The sequence below is a fragment of the Suillus clintonianus genome (assembly GCF_016758775.1).
Source record: "Suillus clintonianus strain FC179 chromosome Unknown DEU56scaffold_23, whole genome shotgun sequence".
Classification (NCBI taxonomy): Eukaryota; Fungi; Basidiomycota; class Agaricomycetes; order Boletales; family Suillaceae; genus Suillus; species Suillus clintonianus.
Genome location: NW_024539247.1, coordinates 393,899 through 414,295, shown reverse-complemented (window position 1 = coordinate 414,295; position 20,397 = coordinate 393,899). Strand labels below are relative to the sequence as shown.

General features: G+C 48.1%; 6 protein-coding genes across 6 annotated transcripts; 2 read left to right on the top strand and 4 right to left on the bottom strand.

Annotated features, from left to right (window-relative positions):
- Positions 1 to 3,337: 3,337 nt before the first annotated feature.
- Positions 3,338 to 6,213, top strand: DEU56DRAFT_911145 (uncharacterized protein; the record flags this gene model as incomplete). Its single annotated transcript, XM_041357257.1, has 10 exons — positions 3,338 to 3,566; positions 3,623 to 4,053; positions 4,107 to 4,256; positions 4,308 to 4,358; positions 4,416 to 4,432; positions 4,482 to 4,555; positions 4,611 to 4,900; positions 4,953 to 5,944; positions 6,003 to 6,039; positions 6,094 to 6,213. 10 exons carry the CDS (start codon positions 3,338 to 3,340, stop codon positions 6,211 to 6,213), a joined length of 2,391 nt encoding a protein of 796 aa, XP_041210216.1.
- Positions 6,214 to 7,844: 1,631 nt separating this feature from the next.
- DEU56DRAFT_794521 (major facilitator superfamily domain-containing protein) lies at positions 7,845 to 10,471 on the bottom strand. The gene is made up of 15 exons (XM_041352807.1): positions 9,996 to 10,471; positions 9,808 to 9,926; positions 9,646 to 9,747; positions 9,491 to 9,584; positions 9,282 to 9,433; positions 9,076 to 9,229; positions 8,995 to 9,026; positions 8,850 to 8,943; positions 8,654 to 8,798; positions 8,497 to 8,597; positions 8,321 to 8,444; positions 8,252 to 8,265; positions 8,149 to 8,198; positions 7,999 to 8,091; positions 7,845 to 7,946 (listed from the first exon to the last, which is right to left on the bottom strand). The coding sequence occupies exons 1-15, from the start codon at positions 10,168 to 10,170 to the stop codon at positions 7,920 to 7,922; spliced, it is 1,476 nt and encodes a 491-aa protein (XP_041210215.1). The 5' UTR covers positions 10,171 to 10,471; the 3' UTR covers positions 7,845 to 7,919.
- Positions 10,472 to 11,514, bottom strand: DEU56DRAFT_794517 (uncharacterized protein). Its single transcript, XM_041352806.1, has 2 exons — positions 10,882 to 11,514; positions 10,472 to 10,831 (listed from the first exon to the last, which is right to left on the bottom strand). The coding sequence occupies exons 1-2, from the start codon at positions 11,464 to 11,466 to the stop codon at positions 10,760 to 10,762; spliced, it is 657 nt and encodes a 218-aa protein (XP_041210214.1). The 5' UTR covers positions 11,467 to 11,514; the 3' UTR covers positions 10,472 to 10,759.
- Positions 11,515 to 13,672: 2,158 nt separating this feature from the next.
- Positions 13,673 to 16,012, top strand: DEU56DRAFT_794512 (Rad52/22 family double-strand break repair protein-domain-containing protein). The gene is made up of 5 exons (XM_041352805.1): positions 13,673 to 14,280; positions 14,333 to 14,455; positions 14,515 to 15,447; positions 15,495 to 15,613; positions 15,671 to 16,012. The coding sequence occupies exons 1-5, from the start codon at positions 13,747 to 13,749 to the stop codon at positions 15,816 to 15,818; spliced, it is 1,857 nt and encodes a 618-aa protein (XP_041210213.1). The 5' UTR covers positions 13,673 to 13,746; the 3' UTR covers positions 15,819 to 16,012.
- A 326-nt stretch (positions 16,013 to 16,338) lies between these two features.
- Positions 16,339 to 17,799, bottom strand: DEU56DRAFT_733922 (uncharacterized protein; the record flags this gene model as incomplete). The annotated part of the gene is made up of 4 exons (XM_041348358.1): positions 16,339 to 16,398; positions 16,451 to 17,382; positions 17,437 to 17,524; positions 17,590 to 17,799. 4 exons carry the CDS (start codon positions 17,797 to 17,799, stop codon positions 16,339 to 16,341), a joined length of 1,290 nt encoding a protein of 429 aa, XP_041210212.1.
- A 321-nt stretch (positions 17,800 to 18,120) lies between these two features.
- DEU56DRAFT_911140 (S-adenosyl-L-methionine-dependent methyltransferase) lies at positions 18,121 to 19,376 on the bottom strand (the record flags this gene model as incomplete). Its single annotated transcript, XM_041357256.1, has 5 exons — positions 18,121 to 18,177; positions 18,232 to 18,639; positions 18,690 to 18,775; positions 18,828 to 19,190; positions 19,238 to 19,376. The coding sequence occupies 5 exons, from the start codon at positions 19,374 to 19,376 to the stop codon at positions 18,121 to 18,123; spliced, it is 1,053 nt and encodes a 350-aa protein (XP_041210211.1).
- Positions 19,377 to 20,397: the final 1,021 nt, after the last annotated feature.

The following is a 20,397-nucleotide window of genomic DNA, read 5'->3' as shown; positions in this document are numbered from 1 at the left end:
CTTCACTTTAGTGAGTCCACGGATTTCGTACATTTTACGGACCATCAGCTGCATTGTTCAATCCAAATCTGTCATACAAAATGTTCTTGTGACCAGTCCCTAGATGCTCATGTGGAGCCCGGATTTCCCTGCTTTGGCTGAATTGGTACGTTCCTTTGCGCGACTCCGCATTATGCTTGGCCGGCGGTACCAGAATTCGTTTCCTCGTGCTTCGTTTCCTCGTGCCTGTCGATTTCTTGCGGGCATCACGCTGCTTACATCCATTCTGGCATGTTGTGATTGGTGCATATACTTTGATTTACCAAGTTGTTCTTCTCGATTAGATGAATCGCCGCCGGGAGACTCGTCACTGCTCATTGCTCAGCGCTCGATGACGGTTGAGTCTCGGCTTAGGGGGGCGAACACCCTGGTACTAGTAAGTAACCACTAGAATGTTGTGGCACGCACTAGGACTAAACACGCAAAGTTGTGCATAGTTCAAGTGAACACTATGCTGTGCGAAATGCATTTTATGAACATTTCAACTGCCCCGAGTCCGCGGCCATAGGTAAAATCCTGGCATTCGTGTCGTAAGTACCTTGAGGAGGCCCGACTGTCACCACGCGTGTTATCCGGGATCGGGACATGGTCGCAATATGCCAGCAACTCATGCGGCTGACTCTCTCGGAGTCTCTCCCCCAACCAATTGTAAAAAGGAGACATATGGCTTCGTGCTTACATTCATCAATGAATTATGTACTGTTCCTGCCATAATTTATCCAATTCTCCAGTATCCTGATTCCTGAACCCTTGCCGCTGTATACAATTTTATTCATAATAACACATGAGTTTGCATGGTGCCGTTATCAATGTCCTGAATCTACTTTTGACCGTCTCTTACAGAGCGGAAATATATATCGTTTTCCAGAAGGTGAGCGTGAGGCGTCACAATCCTTGTCCCCATGCTCGCTAGAATAGTGCATATATTATCAGTTACCACAACTTCGGACAACCACTCGGACGTCTGGACACTTCGCAAAACACAAACAATTCTGCCTCAATGAAATATTGTACCTCACCACATATAATCGTATGCTTATTCCATAGTATTGCACAGTTGAATCATTGAAATCGGTTGCTGATATGACTGGTTGAAGTGTGACAGACCGGCTATGTCTCGGCGAGTCGGAGCTTCAACATCTTGTAGGACACAGAGCGTCGGTTTGGTCAAGGCTGGGCTCTTGCCGAGCGGACGTTGGCATTACTACCTTGCGACCTTGTGTGACGTCTGGTCCGAAGTTGTGGTAACCGATAGTAGGACATCGATATTAGAAACAAAATAATTTATTTCATGCGGAACTACCAGGAACTGCACATACTGATAGGTGACGCCGTGGAGTATCGGTCGGTACAATAGCTATAATTTGACCAGTGAGGAATCCGGCGAACGAGATTGATCGGAGAAGAAGTCCACACAATCACCTATGTAGATGCTTTCGTGTGTTTCAAAATAGCACACGCAACAGCAGCTATTTTAGTGCCAATCTCGATGTGGAGACCGTCGGGGTACCGAGCTGCACTTCATTTGGACGTCTCTTTTTATAGAGTAGAAGGGGATGGTGGCCTATGGTGGCACGTGAAAAATTCCGAATAAAGGACGCGGGGAAAGTGCCAGGAAGATGACAGGCTGCATGTGTAGTGGCTGTGAAGTTTGCACTGATCCGAGTGATTTTTGTAGTGATAGGAGGACTGTACCTGTACAAGCGATCAGTCATTGTTATCCATCACTCATCACCACACCACCAGGATGCAAGCCAGTAAGCCATGAGAGCTTGGGGAGGCCAGCCGAATATTTCGCAAACAATGCGCAGCACTTGAAGCATAGAGAATCGCGATGTTCCTAGATAACGGTATGCTCAGATATATTCGTATTTACGGAGCAATATCTGTCCCGACACGCGTGAGACCGGCGACCACGACAACTGGAGTGATAGCAAACATACCAGGAGTGAACTCAGACTTCAGTCCAGACTCGGACTCCAGAGTTTGGGCGGGAATTGGGAGAGTGGATATGTCACAGAAAGACCAAAAATAGAGAATCGAGATGCAGGGGAGGAAATGACGTGAGAACACCAGAATGGGGGAGGCTGCGAAAACGTCTTACCAAATACTTCTTTTCAAATACATGATAATGTTTCACTTGAAAAGCAGACAGAAATGCTCCTTTACTTCATTGATCATGCGGATGTGTTCATAGTTCTTGGCAATTTACGCGACAGCAGTTCGTGACCTGGAGACTCTAGCGCTAGTGAGAGGCATCTCTGACAGAACACTATAAAATGCTCATCAAGGAACAGCACAGAACCGACCTGTAGGCTGTCAGCCAGGAGTGCCCAGCTATCACCACGGGGAAAATAATCAATCTGCGGTAAGTCACGTCGACAGATGACAAAAATCCCGCACGGGGTGTGGAGTCCACTTGTGAACGAATGATACCGTTTTGTGTGCGCCACTGTGCAGGTATGTTTGTGTTAAAGCGGAAGCTCTATGTGTGCCGTAACGTGCTCGAAGATAACGGATGAGCCTGAGTGGGGACAACTTAGGGTTCGCAAGTTCCGCTGCTTTGGATAGGATCTTCCGGAGGGGACGAAATTCCATTCGCGAAAGATTTTTGCGTCAAACGGTATAACCATGACCCGCCGACATAAGTTTTTCAGTAAATAATCCATGACTAACACGTGGGGAAGTCCGAGGGCGATCTGCATAACTGTGTTGAATGTGAGTTTATCAAGTAGAAAATATCCATCTCAGACATACATCACACGAATACCAACTAGTATTTTGGGCACAAATATGTGAGGGTCCACAGCTTGTCCTAAACTGTTGGTAAGGAATCGAGAGGCTCCGTGACGTGAGAGAGGGTGAAACGTACCATTAAGATGTAAGTACAATATTAATGCTGACCACGAGAACTGCCCCATGGCATGTCAAAGGTACCCAACGGTTGGCGGTTATCATACCAGCTCAGGTTGCTACTCGCTGTTGGACAGTTGCTTAGAGCAACTCTGTCGCGGTCGAGGGCAAGACCGCGATCATGATTTGAAAGTAGTCAAGAGTTATCGATTGAAAAGGCGCTAACACGCTTTCGCTGATCTCGCTGATATAAGTTTTCCACGCCCCGATTTTTCACTTGGTGCTCAAGCATTACAGTGACCACTTCGAGTTGGTGACACCAAGGTCGTTAATTTGCCCGTTGACTGTGTAAGTTTTTACTGTTAGATCAAGATAGACTGATAGAAAATCCATCTGTTGAACCTTAGAATCGACTTGGAGTAGTCATCTTATACCGATAATCAAGATGGCTACTGGATATTCTTCTCCGACTCTGCAGGACACTGAGGTTCCCCAGCCCCATCCATATCTTCATGAACCTCTGCTTTATATCTCCAATCTTCCCCCTTATGTCACTGATGAAAATCTTGCCATGACCTTCCAGCCATGTGCTCCATTCAGACCCAACATTGCGCGTGATGGCAGCAATCGCCCTCTCTCAGGAACCATAGAATTCAAGTACCTCGAGAAAGGTTGTGCCTGATTTGCGCGTTCGTTTCAATCCTTTTAATTGATGTGTTATTTTGCATAGCGGAGAAGGCTCTCGCCACCTTGCAGTCGCGTCCGATTCAGGGTTTGCAACCTTCTGTGTTTTTGGTCCTATCTCCGTATCCACCAACTACACCACCGACACCACTTCCCCCTCCATCCGCTCTACCACGTCTCGTCAAGCATCTTCCAGTTGGCTTTACTGATTTCCAGCTTTATGACTTATTCCGACCATTTGGCGCCCTCGCATCTACTCGGACCCAGACTGGATTTGGAAGCGATACGGGAGTGGTCGAGTTCTGGCGTGAAGAGGATGCGCAAATTGCTGAAGAAGCTATGCACTGTGCTGATGTCGAAGGACAGAACATTGCTGTAACGGTATACCAGGCGCGACGTACCAGTGGCACTGTCTCTGAGTTCAGCGCCCATGCGCCAACATTTGTCCCATCAGGATCGATATTCCCCTATCCTCAAGTTTGTATCTTTACCATATCATTGTTGATCGGGCTCACTAACCAAAACATCAGTACTCGCCTCCCCGAGTCAGTCCGTACCCTCCCGCGAGAGCCCCCGTATTTGTTCATGGCCCAGGCCAGCAAGTACAACTTGCCCCATTATCAGGACCCGGATCCAGTAGTCACAGCGGTCTGATAGACCCTTGCAATCTATTCTGCAAGGTTAGCGTTTCATCACATCACTCTTATGAAGGTACTTATCCTCGGGTGCAGAACTTGGACCCTGAGATAAACTCCAACGGTCTTTTCGCCCAATTCCGCCAGGTATTGATAATTTGTTTTGTGATAAGTTATTCATCTCATGCTACCATGAAAATATAGTTTGGTCAGATTGTCAGGTATGCAATATCCCTTTTTTGCCGACATACGCCCTAATGTTCGGAACAGTGCTCGCGTAATGCGGAATGAGAATGGCGAGAGCCGTGGTTTTGGATTCGTATCCTTCCAGACTCCCGACTCAGGTATAATATTCCTGTTTGCTCGACATACGTGATCGTTAATTACATGCCAATTTAGCTACTGCTGCTATGCACGCTATGAATGGTGTCGTTATAGGCACAAAACAGCTAGTTGTCAGACTTCATGAACCAAAACAGTTGCGGCAGGAGAAACTTGCCCAGCGGTTCGGCCATAACGGACATCCAAGAAGTGCAAGCGGAGCAACGAGTCCCACTGCCAGTGAAGCTGGTGAGAGCTACGTCGGCTTCTCCAGTCCGCGTCGTGCTCCTTCTGTTCTCGGTTCGCCCGTTATGAGTCATATTGATCGTCCGGACAGAGGCAGACGAGGCTCAGGCAGCTATTATAATGTAATAGCTCTGTCCTTCCCAGCACCTAATATTATTTCTGACACGTTCACAGGCTGCCCTTTCTGGAACCCTTAATTTGCCCATGCGCTACGACGATCTGGCCGCGCTTTCACCTGTGGTGAGGAAGGAAGTTCTCACAGGTGAACTTAGCCGGCGGCTGAAGGCGATTGACACTGTACCCGCCAATGAGGTCGATGTGATCGTTGAATCTTTGGTATCGCTGTCTCTGAGCGAAGCCGTCTCCGGTATTCAAGATCCTGCCAAATTCGCTGAACAAGTTGCCAATGCGCGTCATTCGCTCAAGCCTGCCAGCACACCTTCACCTTTGAAGTCACCCTCGCCTTCGAACTCTCAAGATTCACGTGTGCTCGACCCCAGCGCTCTGAATGCGACTGCCTCGGCGCCGGAGCATCCATCTACGCCTATTTCAATCTCTGCGTCCCTTTCCACACCTCCACGCACTTCGTCTCCCTCTGGTTCGGTGCCACCTATTTCCGAGCAAGACCGCATGGTTGCGGCTGTAAGCAAGTTTGAGTCATCCAGGCAGGCCGACCTGGTCGAACTTCTCATGAGCCTTCCCAAGCGCGAGCGTGCCATGTGTCTCTTCAACACTGATGTTCTGCGAGCAAAGATTGCAGATGCGAAAATAGTTCTAGATAGTGATGATGGAGACGAGGGACAGCAGAAGCCGGATACTCAGTCTGTCCAATCCGCTCCTGCACAACCCGTCCCAGTCACGCCTCAGGCGAAGAAGACTGTTGCAACCATTGAGGACTCTCCCAAAACTCCTGCATTATCATCCAAGGGTCCCTCCGCGGCATCATCCCCCGTGCCAGTTACACCCGGATCATCTTCTTCACATACGATTGCATCTCTTGCACGTTTACCTGCTGCCGAGATTATAAGGCTCGCAAATTCATCGTCAGCAACCGGCCTCCCTCTGCCGAAAGTAGACCCATTAGTCGTCAAAACTACAGATGAGTTTATCGACAGCCTTATGGATAAGCCAATACAAGCGCAGAAGCAACAGCTTGGCGATAAGCTGTAAGTCGGTAGTGGCATTATTCAGCTTTACGGAAATCTAACTTTGCGACCGATCCAGGTGGCGAGCTATCAAGGCTTTTGGTATCAAAGGCGCAGTAGGTTTCGGTTTCATCGGTACTACTCGTGTGACTGAACACTTCTTCTTTCAGCCTAAACTTACCATTGCCTTGCTTGATCAAGACGATCTCCGGGCTCTGGCTCATCTCATGAATAGCTACCCTTCTGTTCTCAAGGAGAAAGCTCTCCTCCTTCAGGCTGGCGGCAAGTAACGAACCATCTGATTTTTTTTAGCGCATTAGCTTCTATTCTCATCCTCATTCTCTATTTCCCATTCGCATCTGCACTATACCGTGCACTACACATTTCTAGGAATACATACGGAGCAATTACACTTCCATCATTACGTTGTGCTTCATTTTTACCGCCCAGATCTTTTTGTCTACGATATATCTAGCCATCCAATGCGCCTTTCCCTTAACATTACACTCTTCTCGCGTTTGTGACCTGGATTTACGACTTTACGATTCTTACTTGCCCCCTATTCGCCTGATGTCTGCTTCGCAATACCGTCGGCTTCAAAATTCTCCACACTCCTCATTATTACGTGTTGCGTCTCATCCCTGAATATTCAGTTTGTTGCAGACGGATTAGAATCGATTAAAAACCCCAGCTTCGGACTCCATACAAACGGGGATACCCTGATATTTACTGGAGATAAATTTGGGCGCTCGGTGACGTTGTCTAGCAAAAATAACAAGTCCCATACCTTCTGTAGGGAATTCCAAATGTTGTTATCAATAACGGGAAAATGGAAGAGCTTTCCCTGGGATGGGTTCTGCGTGCCGCTATGATATATTTACTTCATGGACGTTGGATGTGTATACTTACTTACTTCCATGGACTTGATATGAGACCAGGAATATACAATCTTCTCTACAGCTATTTGAGGTATGTAACGGAATCGGAGCCGCAGCAAGACCCGTAATTGACTGTAGGAACACGCAGAACCAACCCACCTCATCCGCTTGCTCTGACGTATCAACTGATTGTCTCGTTGTCCCAACTGAAAATACCTGTAATTCGCGGTTTTAGCACTCAATCATTGGGGAACAATCCGACTGACGCTTAGTATCGAGGCGCAGTGCAGATACTAGAAGCCAAGCGCCTGAAACTTCTGTCTCAGTGAAAAGGAATCTTGCTAATCATCCAGATATCTAATCCTCGCGTGAAAGAATTTATTAATAAGAGTTTAGCCTTAGGAAGCCTGTGAGGAAAACACAATATTAACAACCTTTTGACAAAAATATCCACGAGTGATCTTTCTTCACTAGGGGCTCGCTCACGTACGCAAACCTACTGCACCCAAGACACAGGCAGCGAAAACGAAGGGTCCCTGCTTTGCGGTCTATCCGATGTATACAATACCGCGATTGCGACTTGAAAAATAATGTATCATGTTGTGATCAACTCTCCTTCAGTCCAGTGCATGTTGACCCATGGATGTGATTCAAAGCGAAAATTGACCAAATTGAACTGTACACCTGTGGAGTCCCCTCTAAGCGTGTCCCACGCTAGGCCCATCAGAGTCTGGTGCTTATGTCAATGACCATTGCTTCCCAAGCAGCGCATGGAGAAGGACACACCTGCAAGGAGATATGGTGAGCAAGTCAGCGATAAGATCTTCTGAAGCAGCTTCTCATGTTCAGTGTTCCAGTGCCTATTGAAGCGGTAGTTTGAAATTTCGTTGGTCACTCGAATGTTCTCCAGTTGATGGGTGCCCATATCAGTGGTGCTGGTAAGTGAGAAAAAAGTGGACATGAAGTGAGCGGGCAAGCAACACCAAATATTGTCAAAGTGCTTGAAGAAGCAACAATGGCACACATTTAATCTTCTTTACAGTGCCGTAATGATTCGGATGAGAAGCAGTGCTTAACGCCATGACAGTGTTTGGATTGATAAAGTACACGATTATCTGCTACGGGACGTATCGGAATCCAGGAGCCTATCGATTGGTCAGAACAAAGATTCAATGAAGCCCTTCAACAAAAACGTACCTTGTCTGCGAGCTCCGATGTATCTACCATATCGTTTGGATCTGGCTTGCCATACTGCTGGTCTCGCTGCGTATTGTCCAAACGGAAAGAAACCTTTAAAGAAAACAATGATGAGGTTGATCACAAAAGGGGATCGGGATCTAGGCTTACGCTCAACAAGAGTGCACATAGTGCGGCCAAAAAGAGCAGGGATGCAGAAACTGAGGTCAGTTAGTCAATTCGGCAGCATGTTGCGGTATGACTGTCACATTACCAGTAAATCCATTCCTAAAGATGCCACGAGTTAGCTAAGGCAAATTCGTGTGGAAAGACGAGAACGAACGTGTAATGAGGACCCTCAGTCAAGGGGTATAGATGGGATCCCAAGATACCTCCGCATTGACCGATAGCACCGTAGAGTGGAATTCCAGCGGCCCTCTTTGTTTCAGAGCCAAGATTATGGTTAACTGTTGAGTGAAAAATTAATTGAGTAGCAGGCATGTAGAAAATCAAACATACACCAAGCGTTCATCAAGCCGATGCTCGAATAAGTTCCACTAGTGATAAGAAATGTCGCGCCGTAACGTACATCTTGCTGGTGAGTAGCGCCAAGTAATATCCTAGAGCAGAATCCAGATCAGCCTGTATCTTGTCCACAAATAACAGTCCCATTCACATGTAACCTAGACCACCAAGTGTGCTGGTAAAGACAAGTAAGGGTCCCCTAATCTGTAGCCTATCGGATGAGTAAGACGTGGCAAGGAGCACACAACCGGCCATAGCGTATGGCGGCACTGTCATCAGTTGAGCCATCGCATTTGCTAATGTGATTTTAAGCCAAAGATAGTTTGATAACAGAAATAATATCTTACTATGCCCCATGGTGCCGATGATAGTCGGTAAGAAGGCCGACAGTGATGACAAGGCACAGTTGAGGCCAAAGTAAATTACCCCACCGACATAGATCTACGGTTTACATCAGATACTGGGTCACAGAAACGCAGGTGGAAGGCTTGCCCTCCAGTCCTGGAAAGCCGCGATGACGTGACCTGTTCATGAATTAGAACCCTATAATTGCAATGCGTCTATGGATATTACTTCGACGGACAACTGCACCAAAGTCGCCACTTGTCCCTCTGTTCATGCGGCTAATTGCGATCTTGCGCTCTGCTGCAGTGAGGAACGGCGTGGACTCGGGGCGGTCTGGAAGCATGAAAATGCAGAGTAAACCTAGGAATATTGTTGGTATGCCCTAGAGAGCATCATAATCAGTGCATGACTTATATCCTGTCTGACGGGCATACCTCCAACATAAAAAGCAACCTCCAGTTCGCAATCGACACCTTGACGTGTTGTATCCCGTGCGCGATGAGCCCCCCAAACGCCCCTGCGACGGCTGCAAACCCGAACCAGTATGCGATGCGAGTACCACACTCGGCCTTGGTATAGTAGAAAGCTATAATAATAAAAACGTCAAATCCAGCAATCATGCACTGAAATTCCCGCAACTCACAGAAGTATAATACAACAGCACCTCCAAAAGCTGCTTCAAAAGTTCCTAACCCAAGACGAGCCATCATTAGGCCAGTAAAATTATGTGCTGCTGCCTGAATGGGTCACGTATCATGAAAATGATGAGGAGGAAATATGGACATAGAGTTATCAGACCATTGATGTGGAACATATCCCCCAGAGGATAGCAGAGCAGCCAATCCAAATACGTGGATTGTAATACTTCGAGAGGACCGTGAACGGAATTTGCAAAAGTATCTGAGAGCCGTGTTGTCGGTAGTTGGCAGACGACCGAAATTCAAAAAAATGGAAACTCACATAGGTGAAAAAGAAGGCAGAGTTGACCCAGTCAAATAGCACCCCAGTTGGATCTCCACCAAGCACATCTTCAGGCAAACCCTGTAAGCGAGCATTGCCCAGGTTTGACCGATCAAGATCTGTCGAGTTCAAGTGTCAGACTGTTTGATTGTTTTGAAATCATCAAGGATGCAGGAAGTTGAACTCACAAGCAAACAGGTAAAGTAGGCATAGTATTGGCAAAATCCTCTGATCTAACTTCTGCAGGAGCCTTTGCTCTTGAGCTTCCGGATCCAGCGGAACGAGCGTATCTGTTTCGCCGACGCCTTCTATGTCAGGACCATATTGACTGCTGTCGCAGTGTTCGTAATGATCAAAGTCCATTATCTCAACGCTTGTGATCCAGAAGGTAAAGGGAGAAATGCTAGTAAGAACTTGAAGAAAGAGGTGCGGACCTCTGACTGGTAGGGTCAGCGTCAGGGACTCGGGAACCGTAGAGCCGTAATAGTCCCGCCGCTACAAACAAGAGAGCCGACCAACTTCGGTGGCGAGATTCGTTCCATCATTTACTGAACTGGTAGTCCTCTCCGTCCGTCCTGCATTGATCGCATGTCGCAATAATACTTACCAGCGACCAACCAGCGACCCGTTTTGACCGGTGGAGCCATCGTGGTATAAGTTAGCACGCGCTCGAACCTTATTTAGTACTAACTTAGTTTACGCAATGCGCATTATTTGGCAAGACTTATATCAAAAGGCGGTAGCTGCTCAATATTACACTGGGCAGTCTTGGGCACAGGATGCGCTCCTGGCATATTGTCACTGCCACGGGATCATAAGTTGCTTGAGTGCAATCTGGCTGAATCTTTATCATCAGGAGATTTTCGATCACTCCTTCCTTGTGTCACGAGTGCGTCCAGCACGTATATAGGACGAGGCAAGACAAACAACTCTGGTAAGTAGATAGCAAATCCTAGAACGGAAGTTTCGCATTCTTAGCGGTGCGGGGAGGTTTGAGAGGATTTGGACGTCGCCTCTTGTAATACTGAAGCACCATGTCAAACATCGCAGTGAAAGTAATTGTAGAGACCATACCTGCTTGAACTCTTTGATACGCTTCGGCATACTGCGCATGAGCAACGCCCTTTGTTTTTCCCTCTTCTCTGCAATGCGCTGCCACTTGTGCCCCTTGAACATCCGCTTCTTCCCTGCATACAATCTGTTTCCAACCTCCGCACCAAGAACTTTCTTCTCCTTCACCTCACCTGTCCATTCTATTGGACGCGCCCACGGTGCGGCAGCACTTTGAACTTTGGGTGTCTCTGATGCTGAAGGCTCTGGAATAAGGGCCTGCGCAGAAATAGCAGCAGCAATTTCTGCTACCGAAATTTTAGGACCAGGAGGCAGAAGCGCGAGCGTGCCAGATTCACGAGCTTTCTTGACAAGCAAAGCCTGGTGGCGCAGAGAGTACTTTGGCGGCGCCCATCTGCCTGTCTTTGGATTGAGCTTCGGAATGAATGGGTTCTCTATGCTAGCAACTGGAACCTTGTTGCGCGACGAGGATGCTGAGCTAGGTGATAATTTGGTTTTAGGTATAGACTTCACGAGAGCGGTAGTTGGTAGAGTGACGGCTCCCAGCTCCCGTATTCGAAACCGTTTGACGGTTTGTAGAGCAGACATTGGAAGTCACTGAAGTTGTCCGTCGCGCGAAATCAAAGGACAAACTCAAGCCGCTCGCGGAGTTACTTTACTTTCCAAAAATGTACATGTCAAGATAAAAATAAATATGCTAAGTGCTTGTCATTTGTTTATTTTTATCGAACATTCCAAGATTCAGTTCACTTACATAGTTTGTACATAGTACTACCTAGTAGTCTTCCCAACTTTGAGTACTCGTCAAGCTTGGAGTTCCAGCACGCATAGTTACGGGTTTCTGGCAGGTACATCCGATGAACTCGCTATCGGAGGTTTCCGCAGTACAGGTTCTGATTCATTATCTTGCAGGGATTCTGTGCCAAACACGCCGCATTCTTAGAATCTAAACAACGCGTGAGGGGAATTGTGTTTTATGTCCGGTGCGGACGCCCTCGCTGATCAGGAAAGGGGCCTTTAGCCACGTTTCACACAGCGGTATCTATGGAATGAATGGTACAACGAATTGATACATATCATCATGATTCATGGCGCCCCATTAATGTTGGGTAGTGATAAGTGATTGCAAAATAAGTTATGTCAACGCCGCTAGGAGCGGTCATCAGTCATAAAAAAGGCTCAAGATTCGTTGGGTGGCACGCTTGGGGCTAGGTTCGGGCCACACATCACTCTCTGACATCACCCATTTAATCAATTCCGCCGCCGTAGCATGGTAACTCTACAGCTCCGCCGTTCTCCTTGAACAACGGTGTTGACGGATCTGGAATTTGATCTGAATGGAAATATGAAATTGATTCATGTACAAGACCAAAATACCACTCCCATTGAATGCAACCTCCGACTTGGATTTTTGCATTATTGAAGTGATCCACGGGCTGCTAGGGGGACCTGAGATGGAAGTAAGCGAGCTATGGTTGGAACACCAATGAGCTATTGGGTTGAATGTCCAGGAGCGGCTGAACTCAGAATGGTTTTGTGACATGGCAAGACAGAAGTCGCGAAGGATTACCCTTCGGCCCGCTGGAAAAAGGGGTAGAATATCTGTTAGAAGCTCACAGGCAGCGTGGCTCTCTGATCAGATAATAACTTATTATGACGACAGAGCGAAAGTCGGCACATCTGATTCGATCTTTCCTTCTGCGACGTTATTCTGATATGCCAAATCATCATATCAAAACTGTTTTGTCATTAAAAAGCTAAGGTTCTACCTTGGTTGCATGGCAGATATGTTCATCGCCGCTTACTGTCCAATGTGCACAGTGCGCAGATTTCTGATCCATGCAAGAATTGGTCATGTTCATCTCCGCAAGCACGCATTATCGCAAGTACGCTCTGCATTGGGTCTGCTGTGGAACTCGTGACCACGAGGTCGGTGCGCATAATCGGTTCGCGAAGACGCGGAAATATTGCTCTCTTACGGGAGACGCAGAAGCGGGACTATTGATGAGGCAGGCTGAGTGCAAGGATCAATATCGAGTGCTGACGAAGGTGTTCGTAAGCAGCGGAAATTTTGCGCCTTGACGAAAACCAGCTGCCGTATAGAATTATGACGTGACGAACGATGAATGAGAATTGACGAGCGATACTATGACCGAACCACGGCCGACAACTTCAGAGACTTGAGAGATCGCCAGTACAAGAATTACAACTGGGATGAAAGGCCTCAAAAATTGTGATGTATACATTGATAGCACTTACCAACTTGTAGCAGAGCTGCAGAATTCGTAGGTTGCAAAGTTCAATAGGAGGAGTACTTATATTAAGTACCCCTGGATCATAAAAATCCTCTGGAGTCGGTGGCACATTCAAGCAATGGGCCGGGCGGGGTTACCATATAACCTTAGGCAGTTCTAGGATGATTTTGGCAACGCACGTATTGCAGAAGAACTTGTAGAACACACGTCGCCGTGACGTCGGTTGTTGGGCTCGACACGTGATCCGGCATTTTCCGTTTACTTTATACGTGTGGCTGAAACCTTATTCGTTCGGTTTACGTGGTGCCCAGCTAGTTGTGTACTCTACCCGTTTGATCGTACTTCGATACACGTGTCGGAAACTTTTGTATCGGTGTAGTAATGGTATGGTCGAGAGTCGAGAGTCGAGACTCGCTCGCGCGCGTGAGTACCAGCGCACGTGAGAGTGATTTGGTTTGTCACGTGCAGCAAGCGCGTTAATTTGTTTGTGTCAGTTTGGTCCCAGCGCGTTTAGCGCTGTACGCGACTGATCCTTTCCTCATTCCACCACCACGTCAATGGTGCTTATTAGCACATCTGCTACCGGCGCCCATAATCTTGGTTTCTTCTGTTAATGGCTGGAGCTTTCAGCGGTCACATCTTGAATTCATACAATACAACAATGCAACAGCCAACACCAGCATTTGGTCAGCCTCAGTCGAGGATTGTTACCAGCGGCGCGATGTCGTTCGATGCGTCGATGCATGGCAGCTTTAGACCAACCAATCCCTTTTATAATTACCCATTCTCTATGGATATCTCCGAAGATACGGCCATCAAGATCGCTACGCTTCAGGCTAAACTAAACAAGAAGCTTGGGCCGGAGTACATCTCACAGAGGCCTGGTCCTGGAGGTGGACCTAAGCTCACGTATGCCGAAGGGTGGAAAATTATCAACATTGCAAACGAGGTGTTTGGGTTCAATGGATGGAGCTCCCAAATTGTCAATATGACCACCGACTACATGGACTACAATGAGGAGTCCAAGAGATGTAACGTCGGTGTTTCTTGCATTGTTCGTGTCACCCTTAGCTGCGGTGTGTTTCATGAAGATGTTGGATATGGGACGGCAGAGAATGCGAAGGGCAAAGCTCAGGCTATCGACAAGGTAACATTTATGCAACTGACAGTACTACTCATTCATATTGCTGTTTTCTTAGAGTAAGAAGGAAGCTGTGACTGATGCAGTGAAGCGAGCGCTTCGTAACTTCGGATCACTCCTTGGAAATTGTTTATACGACAAGTCATATACCCAAGAGATCACGAAGATTAAAGTTCCACCCGTAAGTACCCCCACAGTGCTGGGAATGAAGTAGAACTTATTCACAAAAATTCTGGTAAGGCAAAATTTGACAAGTCCGAGCTATATCGCCGTCCAGAGTTCGATGACACAAAACCTAACATCTCAGGCAATGCTTCAAAGGTTGCACCTGCTTCAGTACAGACGGCACATCAGACGCATGTGACTGCTCCAGATGTGAAAGTAGACACGGTTGTGGTGAAGTCTGAGCCGGTTCTAGGAGCCGGGGCCTCCATCACATATGTTCCCCGACACATACGACAGGAGATGACTGCTGGTGCAAATGGTGCCACAAGCACTACCCCAGGCCGTAATGACCAAGCACCAGGGAACGGTCGCAGTACTACCAATGGCCTGAACACTCCTATCCATACGCCAGCCCAACGAGCAGGAAATGCGAATCGTGGACAGTATAGGCAAACCGCCCCGTCACCACTTGCTCAGCCTGAACAACGACGCGTGTCATTTGCAGAACCGGCTGCAGAACCGCCGCCAGCGGACGAGGCTGAAATACCGGCGGTTGATGAGACGTCATACAGTATTGACTCAGATGATGACGAATTCTATGCCAATGTTGATCTCGGGGATGGTGACTTGGGGAGACCAATCGACTTCGAAGAGGGCATGGGTGGAGTGAGTGTCTCGGACGTGACTTTCGACCAGGGCGAGGCCGCACCATCAGGGAATCCTCGAGAATCCTCGAAGGATCCCCAGGGAAACTCGGTGCATGGCCAGGAAATCTCTAGTTCTGGAAGAGACAAGTCAACTACTCTAGGAGGTTCTCACTCGAACGCACTACGCCCACAAGCTGGTCCATCAACTTCAAATGGAGTACGTCATGGACTCAACGATGCAGCAAGTGTACCTGCAGCGCCTCCGAAAACACGCGAATCAAGCTCCAGCGTATCTGTTTCTTCTTCGGAAGCTAGGCGTGCCGCTCCATCTATGGGAGGGTTCCATTTCCCCCCGGGCATGGTGAGTACCTTCTTACTCTGGGAGTGAGTTGCTCACATCAACGACAGAACCTGGCTGCACAGCAACCAAAACCAATGGGGCCTCCTCAACCTTCAAACTGGACAACGGGTTCCGCTTCCAATTCGTCTAACAGTTCGGCCCTGAAACGTAAAGCCGACACCATCCAGTATGTAGTTCTTGTAACTACCACATGGCTAATACCAGATTCACCCCTGATTTGCAGAACCTCTTCATCATCATTCAGACCCCTGCAAGGTCTTGGCCTCGCTCAGCAACAACAATCAGCCGCTGGAATCCCCAACGGAACTCGAAGACCTCTGGCAAACCTTGATTTTAGCGCCAGCGGTGATATGAAACGAGCAAAACGCTAGTGTTCGCCGCCTAGTCCTGGAAGGAGTTTTTTCCTCATGTCCCCCCTTGTTTTAAGCATGCCTTTACAGTGTTTTATTCTATGTCGTCCAGCATTTCGTCCAGCATTTGTACACCTCCTCTGCAATTTGTTTCCGCTTCTTTGTATCATTTTCATCGCAATCACATATGCATCCTAATACAATGTTTTTTCTATGGCACACAGGGTTCTTGTCTCCGAATCACAGGCGTCGCAAAGTTCATCGAAGCTACCGGATTTTTTTCATTAACTGAGTACTGATTTCCTGTTTTTGTTCCTGCGAGATTCCGGGAGAACTCCTATGCAATGCTGCTGAATCGCCACCTGCACTCGAGCACAACAACACCATATTCAGTCGGCCATTCAGGCCCTACGGTACGCGCTGGCAGTGGAGCAGGTTGGGTTTTTCAATTGTACGTAAGGCAACGATCAACAAACGTGTCTCTCGAGTCACAGCAGCATATATTGCGTATCAAGCCTCAGTACCAATTCCGGGAATGAGTTCACTGGACGAGCCCCTCGTCCATGCGAGCTAGATTCTGCCGGGCACTCAATAAGACTTCCTAGATGCAATTCTGATCAGTGTGCCTCTTATATTGCTAGTCCAACACGTACGGTCACAAATGCTTGTCGCCTCTCGTCCTCAATCTCATTCCACCTGCCCTCGTAAGTCGACAGCAGTTGCTCATACTCATGTTTTCGAACCAGCAACCCGGTCCTAATGACGGACCGCAGAACAGAAATGCCCGCAACCCATTCCACTTCGTCTGCTCCCCAAACTGCGTCACGCGCCATCAGTTCTGACAGCGAATCGCCCGTCCTGCCGGCAACGTAGTCATCGCAGAAACTCAACAAACCGAGCTCTAGCGCTGCGCCATGAATCTGCGCCCATTGGATGTGATCTTTACCCCTTTTTCGGTCTGCGGCAATGCGTTCCACTTCATCGCTCACCGGGGCGATGTCTGCCGGGGCACTTATTGGGAACCATACTGAAGATTTACGAATGGCCATCTGTAGTGCGCGAGGACCGGCAAGTGGCCCGTGGACGCCTGCATGCACAAGCGTCGTTGGGAAATACTCACATGCTTCTGTGAAGCGACGGAGGATGGTTATAATACTATCATGGGTTGAAGCGGTCCGTGAGACAGGTGGTGCATTGAGAGATGAAGTGACAGCGGCAAAGAGAGCATCAATTATGGGGTTCAATGCAGTTGGTGAGGGGTGTGAAAGGACATAGCTCTGGATGAGCGATGAGAGCGTTGCAGCACTTATTCCTCGTGTAAGGAATGCATCTCTCAAAGCATCGGGGTTCCGGTCAATATTTCGAGCTAGTGTGGATGCAGAAGCTACCGTTACGGTAGTTTGAAAACTGAACTGCATATGGCCAGTAGGCTCAAGTGGGGGTACATGACGCTGGTATAACTGCTGCGGTGGCTCGCGCAAGCTGGCAGTCTGAGTTACTATGACATTCTGGGCAGCATATGGCACAGTCGTTGGAGCCATGGGATTCGGGCCCCATTGTGCTATACTATTCTGACCAGGAGACTCTGCAATGAAGATCTAAGGATCAAAAGTGTAACTGATTGGCAACCAATCCAAACCTTGCTCAGCAGCCTTCTTGGATCTGGTTCTGCCCTCAAGTCTTCGTCTCGCTCGGCCTGTGGTATTCTTGTACCAATTGTATATTTGCTGGTCGTGTTAACATAACTTCCCCGTCAATATATTTTATTAGTATCGACGACGGCAGCCCTCACCTCCCGGAACCTTGGTTCTGCCTCACCGGCATCCTGGAGGTCCTCTGGCATGCCAAAACGGACAAGGAACTCGTTGGCACGGTCCAGCGCGAACTTCTTAGCGTCACCTCTAACATGCCCGCGACTGCGAGACTCAAAGCCGCCAATGTGATTTCGCAGAAAATTGAGCTGCTCGTCGGTGTACGCCTTGGGCAACCTGGTTTTGTTCATCATTGCTGGTTATCGTGGCGTCAAGGTTCTCATAAAGATGATAAGGTTCGCTTGGTGATGTGTGACGTGTTACTCACCAGTCTAGGTTCGCTATGATAAGTTCTTCTCATCTTTCTTCACCAACGCCTGGAGGGTCGTGCCCAACACCATTAGCACGGATTCAGAATGGACTCTTATCTTAGGTAAACATGAATCATTCGTTGCTTGAGATCACCCCAGGTTCAAGCTCAAGATCGTGCTCAACGCATGCCACAAAGTTATGCAATTGGTCTAGGGTATTAGCGGCGGGTATATACGTATGTGGCGTCATGGGTATGCAGTCTAGATTTCAGGTAACGCAGGCTTACGGCAAATTGCGAGGTACATGGGCGTGAACAGCTTCAAACGAACTGTGAGCTTTCGACGAAATATACCAAAACATATTCAACTCACTTTGGTCTGGCCACCCTTCACAAGTGCATCGGCAGCGACCTTGAGTGATTCACCAACATCGTATGTGCCCTTGGGCAGGAGACCAAGCATCTCCATGAATTTGATTGCGGTGTGTGAAACGAGTTTTCCGCTCCAGCTCATCCGCCAAACAGTGAAGCAATCCCAGGCAGTTTGTGCCTTCCATATATCGCCTTCGAGTGGGTAGTACCATGGAACTACGTCAGGGCGTTCGGCGAGGTCTTCTTCGTGCTCAATGATGAAGCCGACGTTAACCATGGCTTCGCGGGCTTGCCTCAAAGGGCGCATCTCTGGGATACCGTTGCCATACTCAATGGCATGTGCAAGTTCCTTGTGTGCAGGGATGGATGGATCCCAGGTGTCAGTCATGCACCACTCGTAGACGCCAAACTGCAAACCAATGTCAACATATTAAACTTGAACTCGAAAATTCAACATACCACTCCTCCAGGCTTCAGAACCTTCATGATTTCACCATACACTCCCTCCCACGTAGGTGCATGGACAGTGGCTTCAATGGCGTACACTAATTTCACTGTTGTTAAGAACAAGTTCTGACAAGACTTCAAAGTACCCACCAGCATCGAACGAGTTCTCGCCAAACTGCTCAGACAGCTTCATAAAGTCGCCCTTGGCAAAGCTCACTTGCTTCTCAAGGCCTGCCTTCTGAGTGTACTTCCGAGCACGCTGAATCTGGAAATCGTTGTTATTCAAACCAACGATATTAACGTCGGCGAAGCGCGCAATTTCGCGTGCAGGACCACCGACACCGCACCCGACGTCCAATACACGCATGCCAGGGCGAAGTGACATTTGGGCCGAGAGGTAGTGCTCATGGCGGGCCAAAGAGGCTACAAAAGCCTCGCCTTTATAGAATCGCGAGAAGTGGAAGGACTGCGCCCAGCCATACTCGTACAGCTCCGTCGCACCATCGTAGTAGCCTATGTTTTCTGTCACCAAAAGCCACTCGGAAAAAAATAAGGCATACCGTTTACCACGTCTGTGTAGCTCTCGACACGGTTTTGATTGTCTGCTTCTCCCTCCTTGCCAAGATCCTTTTGCCAAAACTTGGTATAGTTCTCCACGCGATTCTCTTGACGTCCGTCAGAATACTGAGTTGAAGTCATGTTGTCTGCGAGAAAAAAAAAGTCCGTGAATATCGAGCACCCCCGCAAAGTATTCAAAGGTTGTAATAAGAACGACTTACTTGAGAGGTACACTAGAATAAATTTATGGAGGGAATGGACAATAAACACTGAGCAGCCAACTTGGACGGGAGAAACCTTGCAGAGTTTTTGTAGGTTCAATAACCGACGGCACTGGAACTTCTAGCGCCCCTCATTTTCTGTTCACGTGATGAGGCCATCTGCCAAGTGCGGTAGCTTTTGCAAGCTCACTGGTGCTTCAAGTTAGCGCTTTCAAGCTGTCGCCAGTGCGTCTGGTACGACGTAGTACCAAGTACTTTGCCTATCAATTGTAGTAATATCGACAATACATCGTAAGTGGCTGCATATATAGCCCATACTTATCTTTGACATTTCTTGCCAAGAACCTGCCACAGCTGCATCTCCGAATGATACCGTGACCGCCGCTTCAGGGGATAGTCATTATCAGTGGTCAAGAAAATCGATCATTAGGCTTGTGCCAAGCAGGCGGAAATCGAACTCCAACGCCAACATCTCATACCACCGTCCTACCCGTCGCCCGAGACATGTTCAAACATGTGACTGGAACCGACTGTCCCTCCGAGGGCAGTCCGTGATTCATTCGAGTGCTGCATCTTTTTCTCCGAGGCCACTCCGATCTATTAGTCATGGTTTCTCTCCAGCGATGTACGTCGAACGGTAACCGAAGAAATTTTTGCTCACTCGAAAATAGGTCAATGCCTGCAGAATGGGTCAAGTACGTAAAATTCAACCATATGATAGCAATCTCACTACGGCGCACGACACCCGGTCATATGAGAATCCCCCATTGCAGTCTAATCACCTGGGAGTGGGCTTCCCAGGACTCGGCATCGAAAACATATCCAGCATATCCGTGGGCAATTCCAAGTAATCGCCTGCCAATGCCTGGTAATATTTATCCAATAATAATGAGGCTTGCTTACGATCATGCAGAGATCCGATGATTTCTCCGTCATGAGAA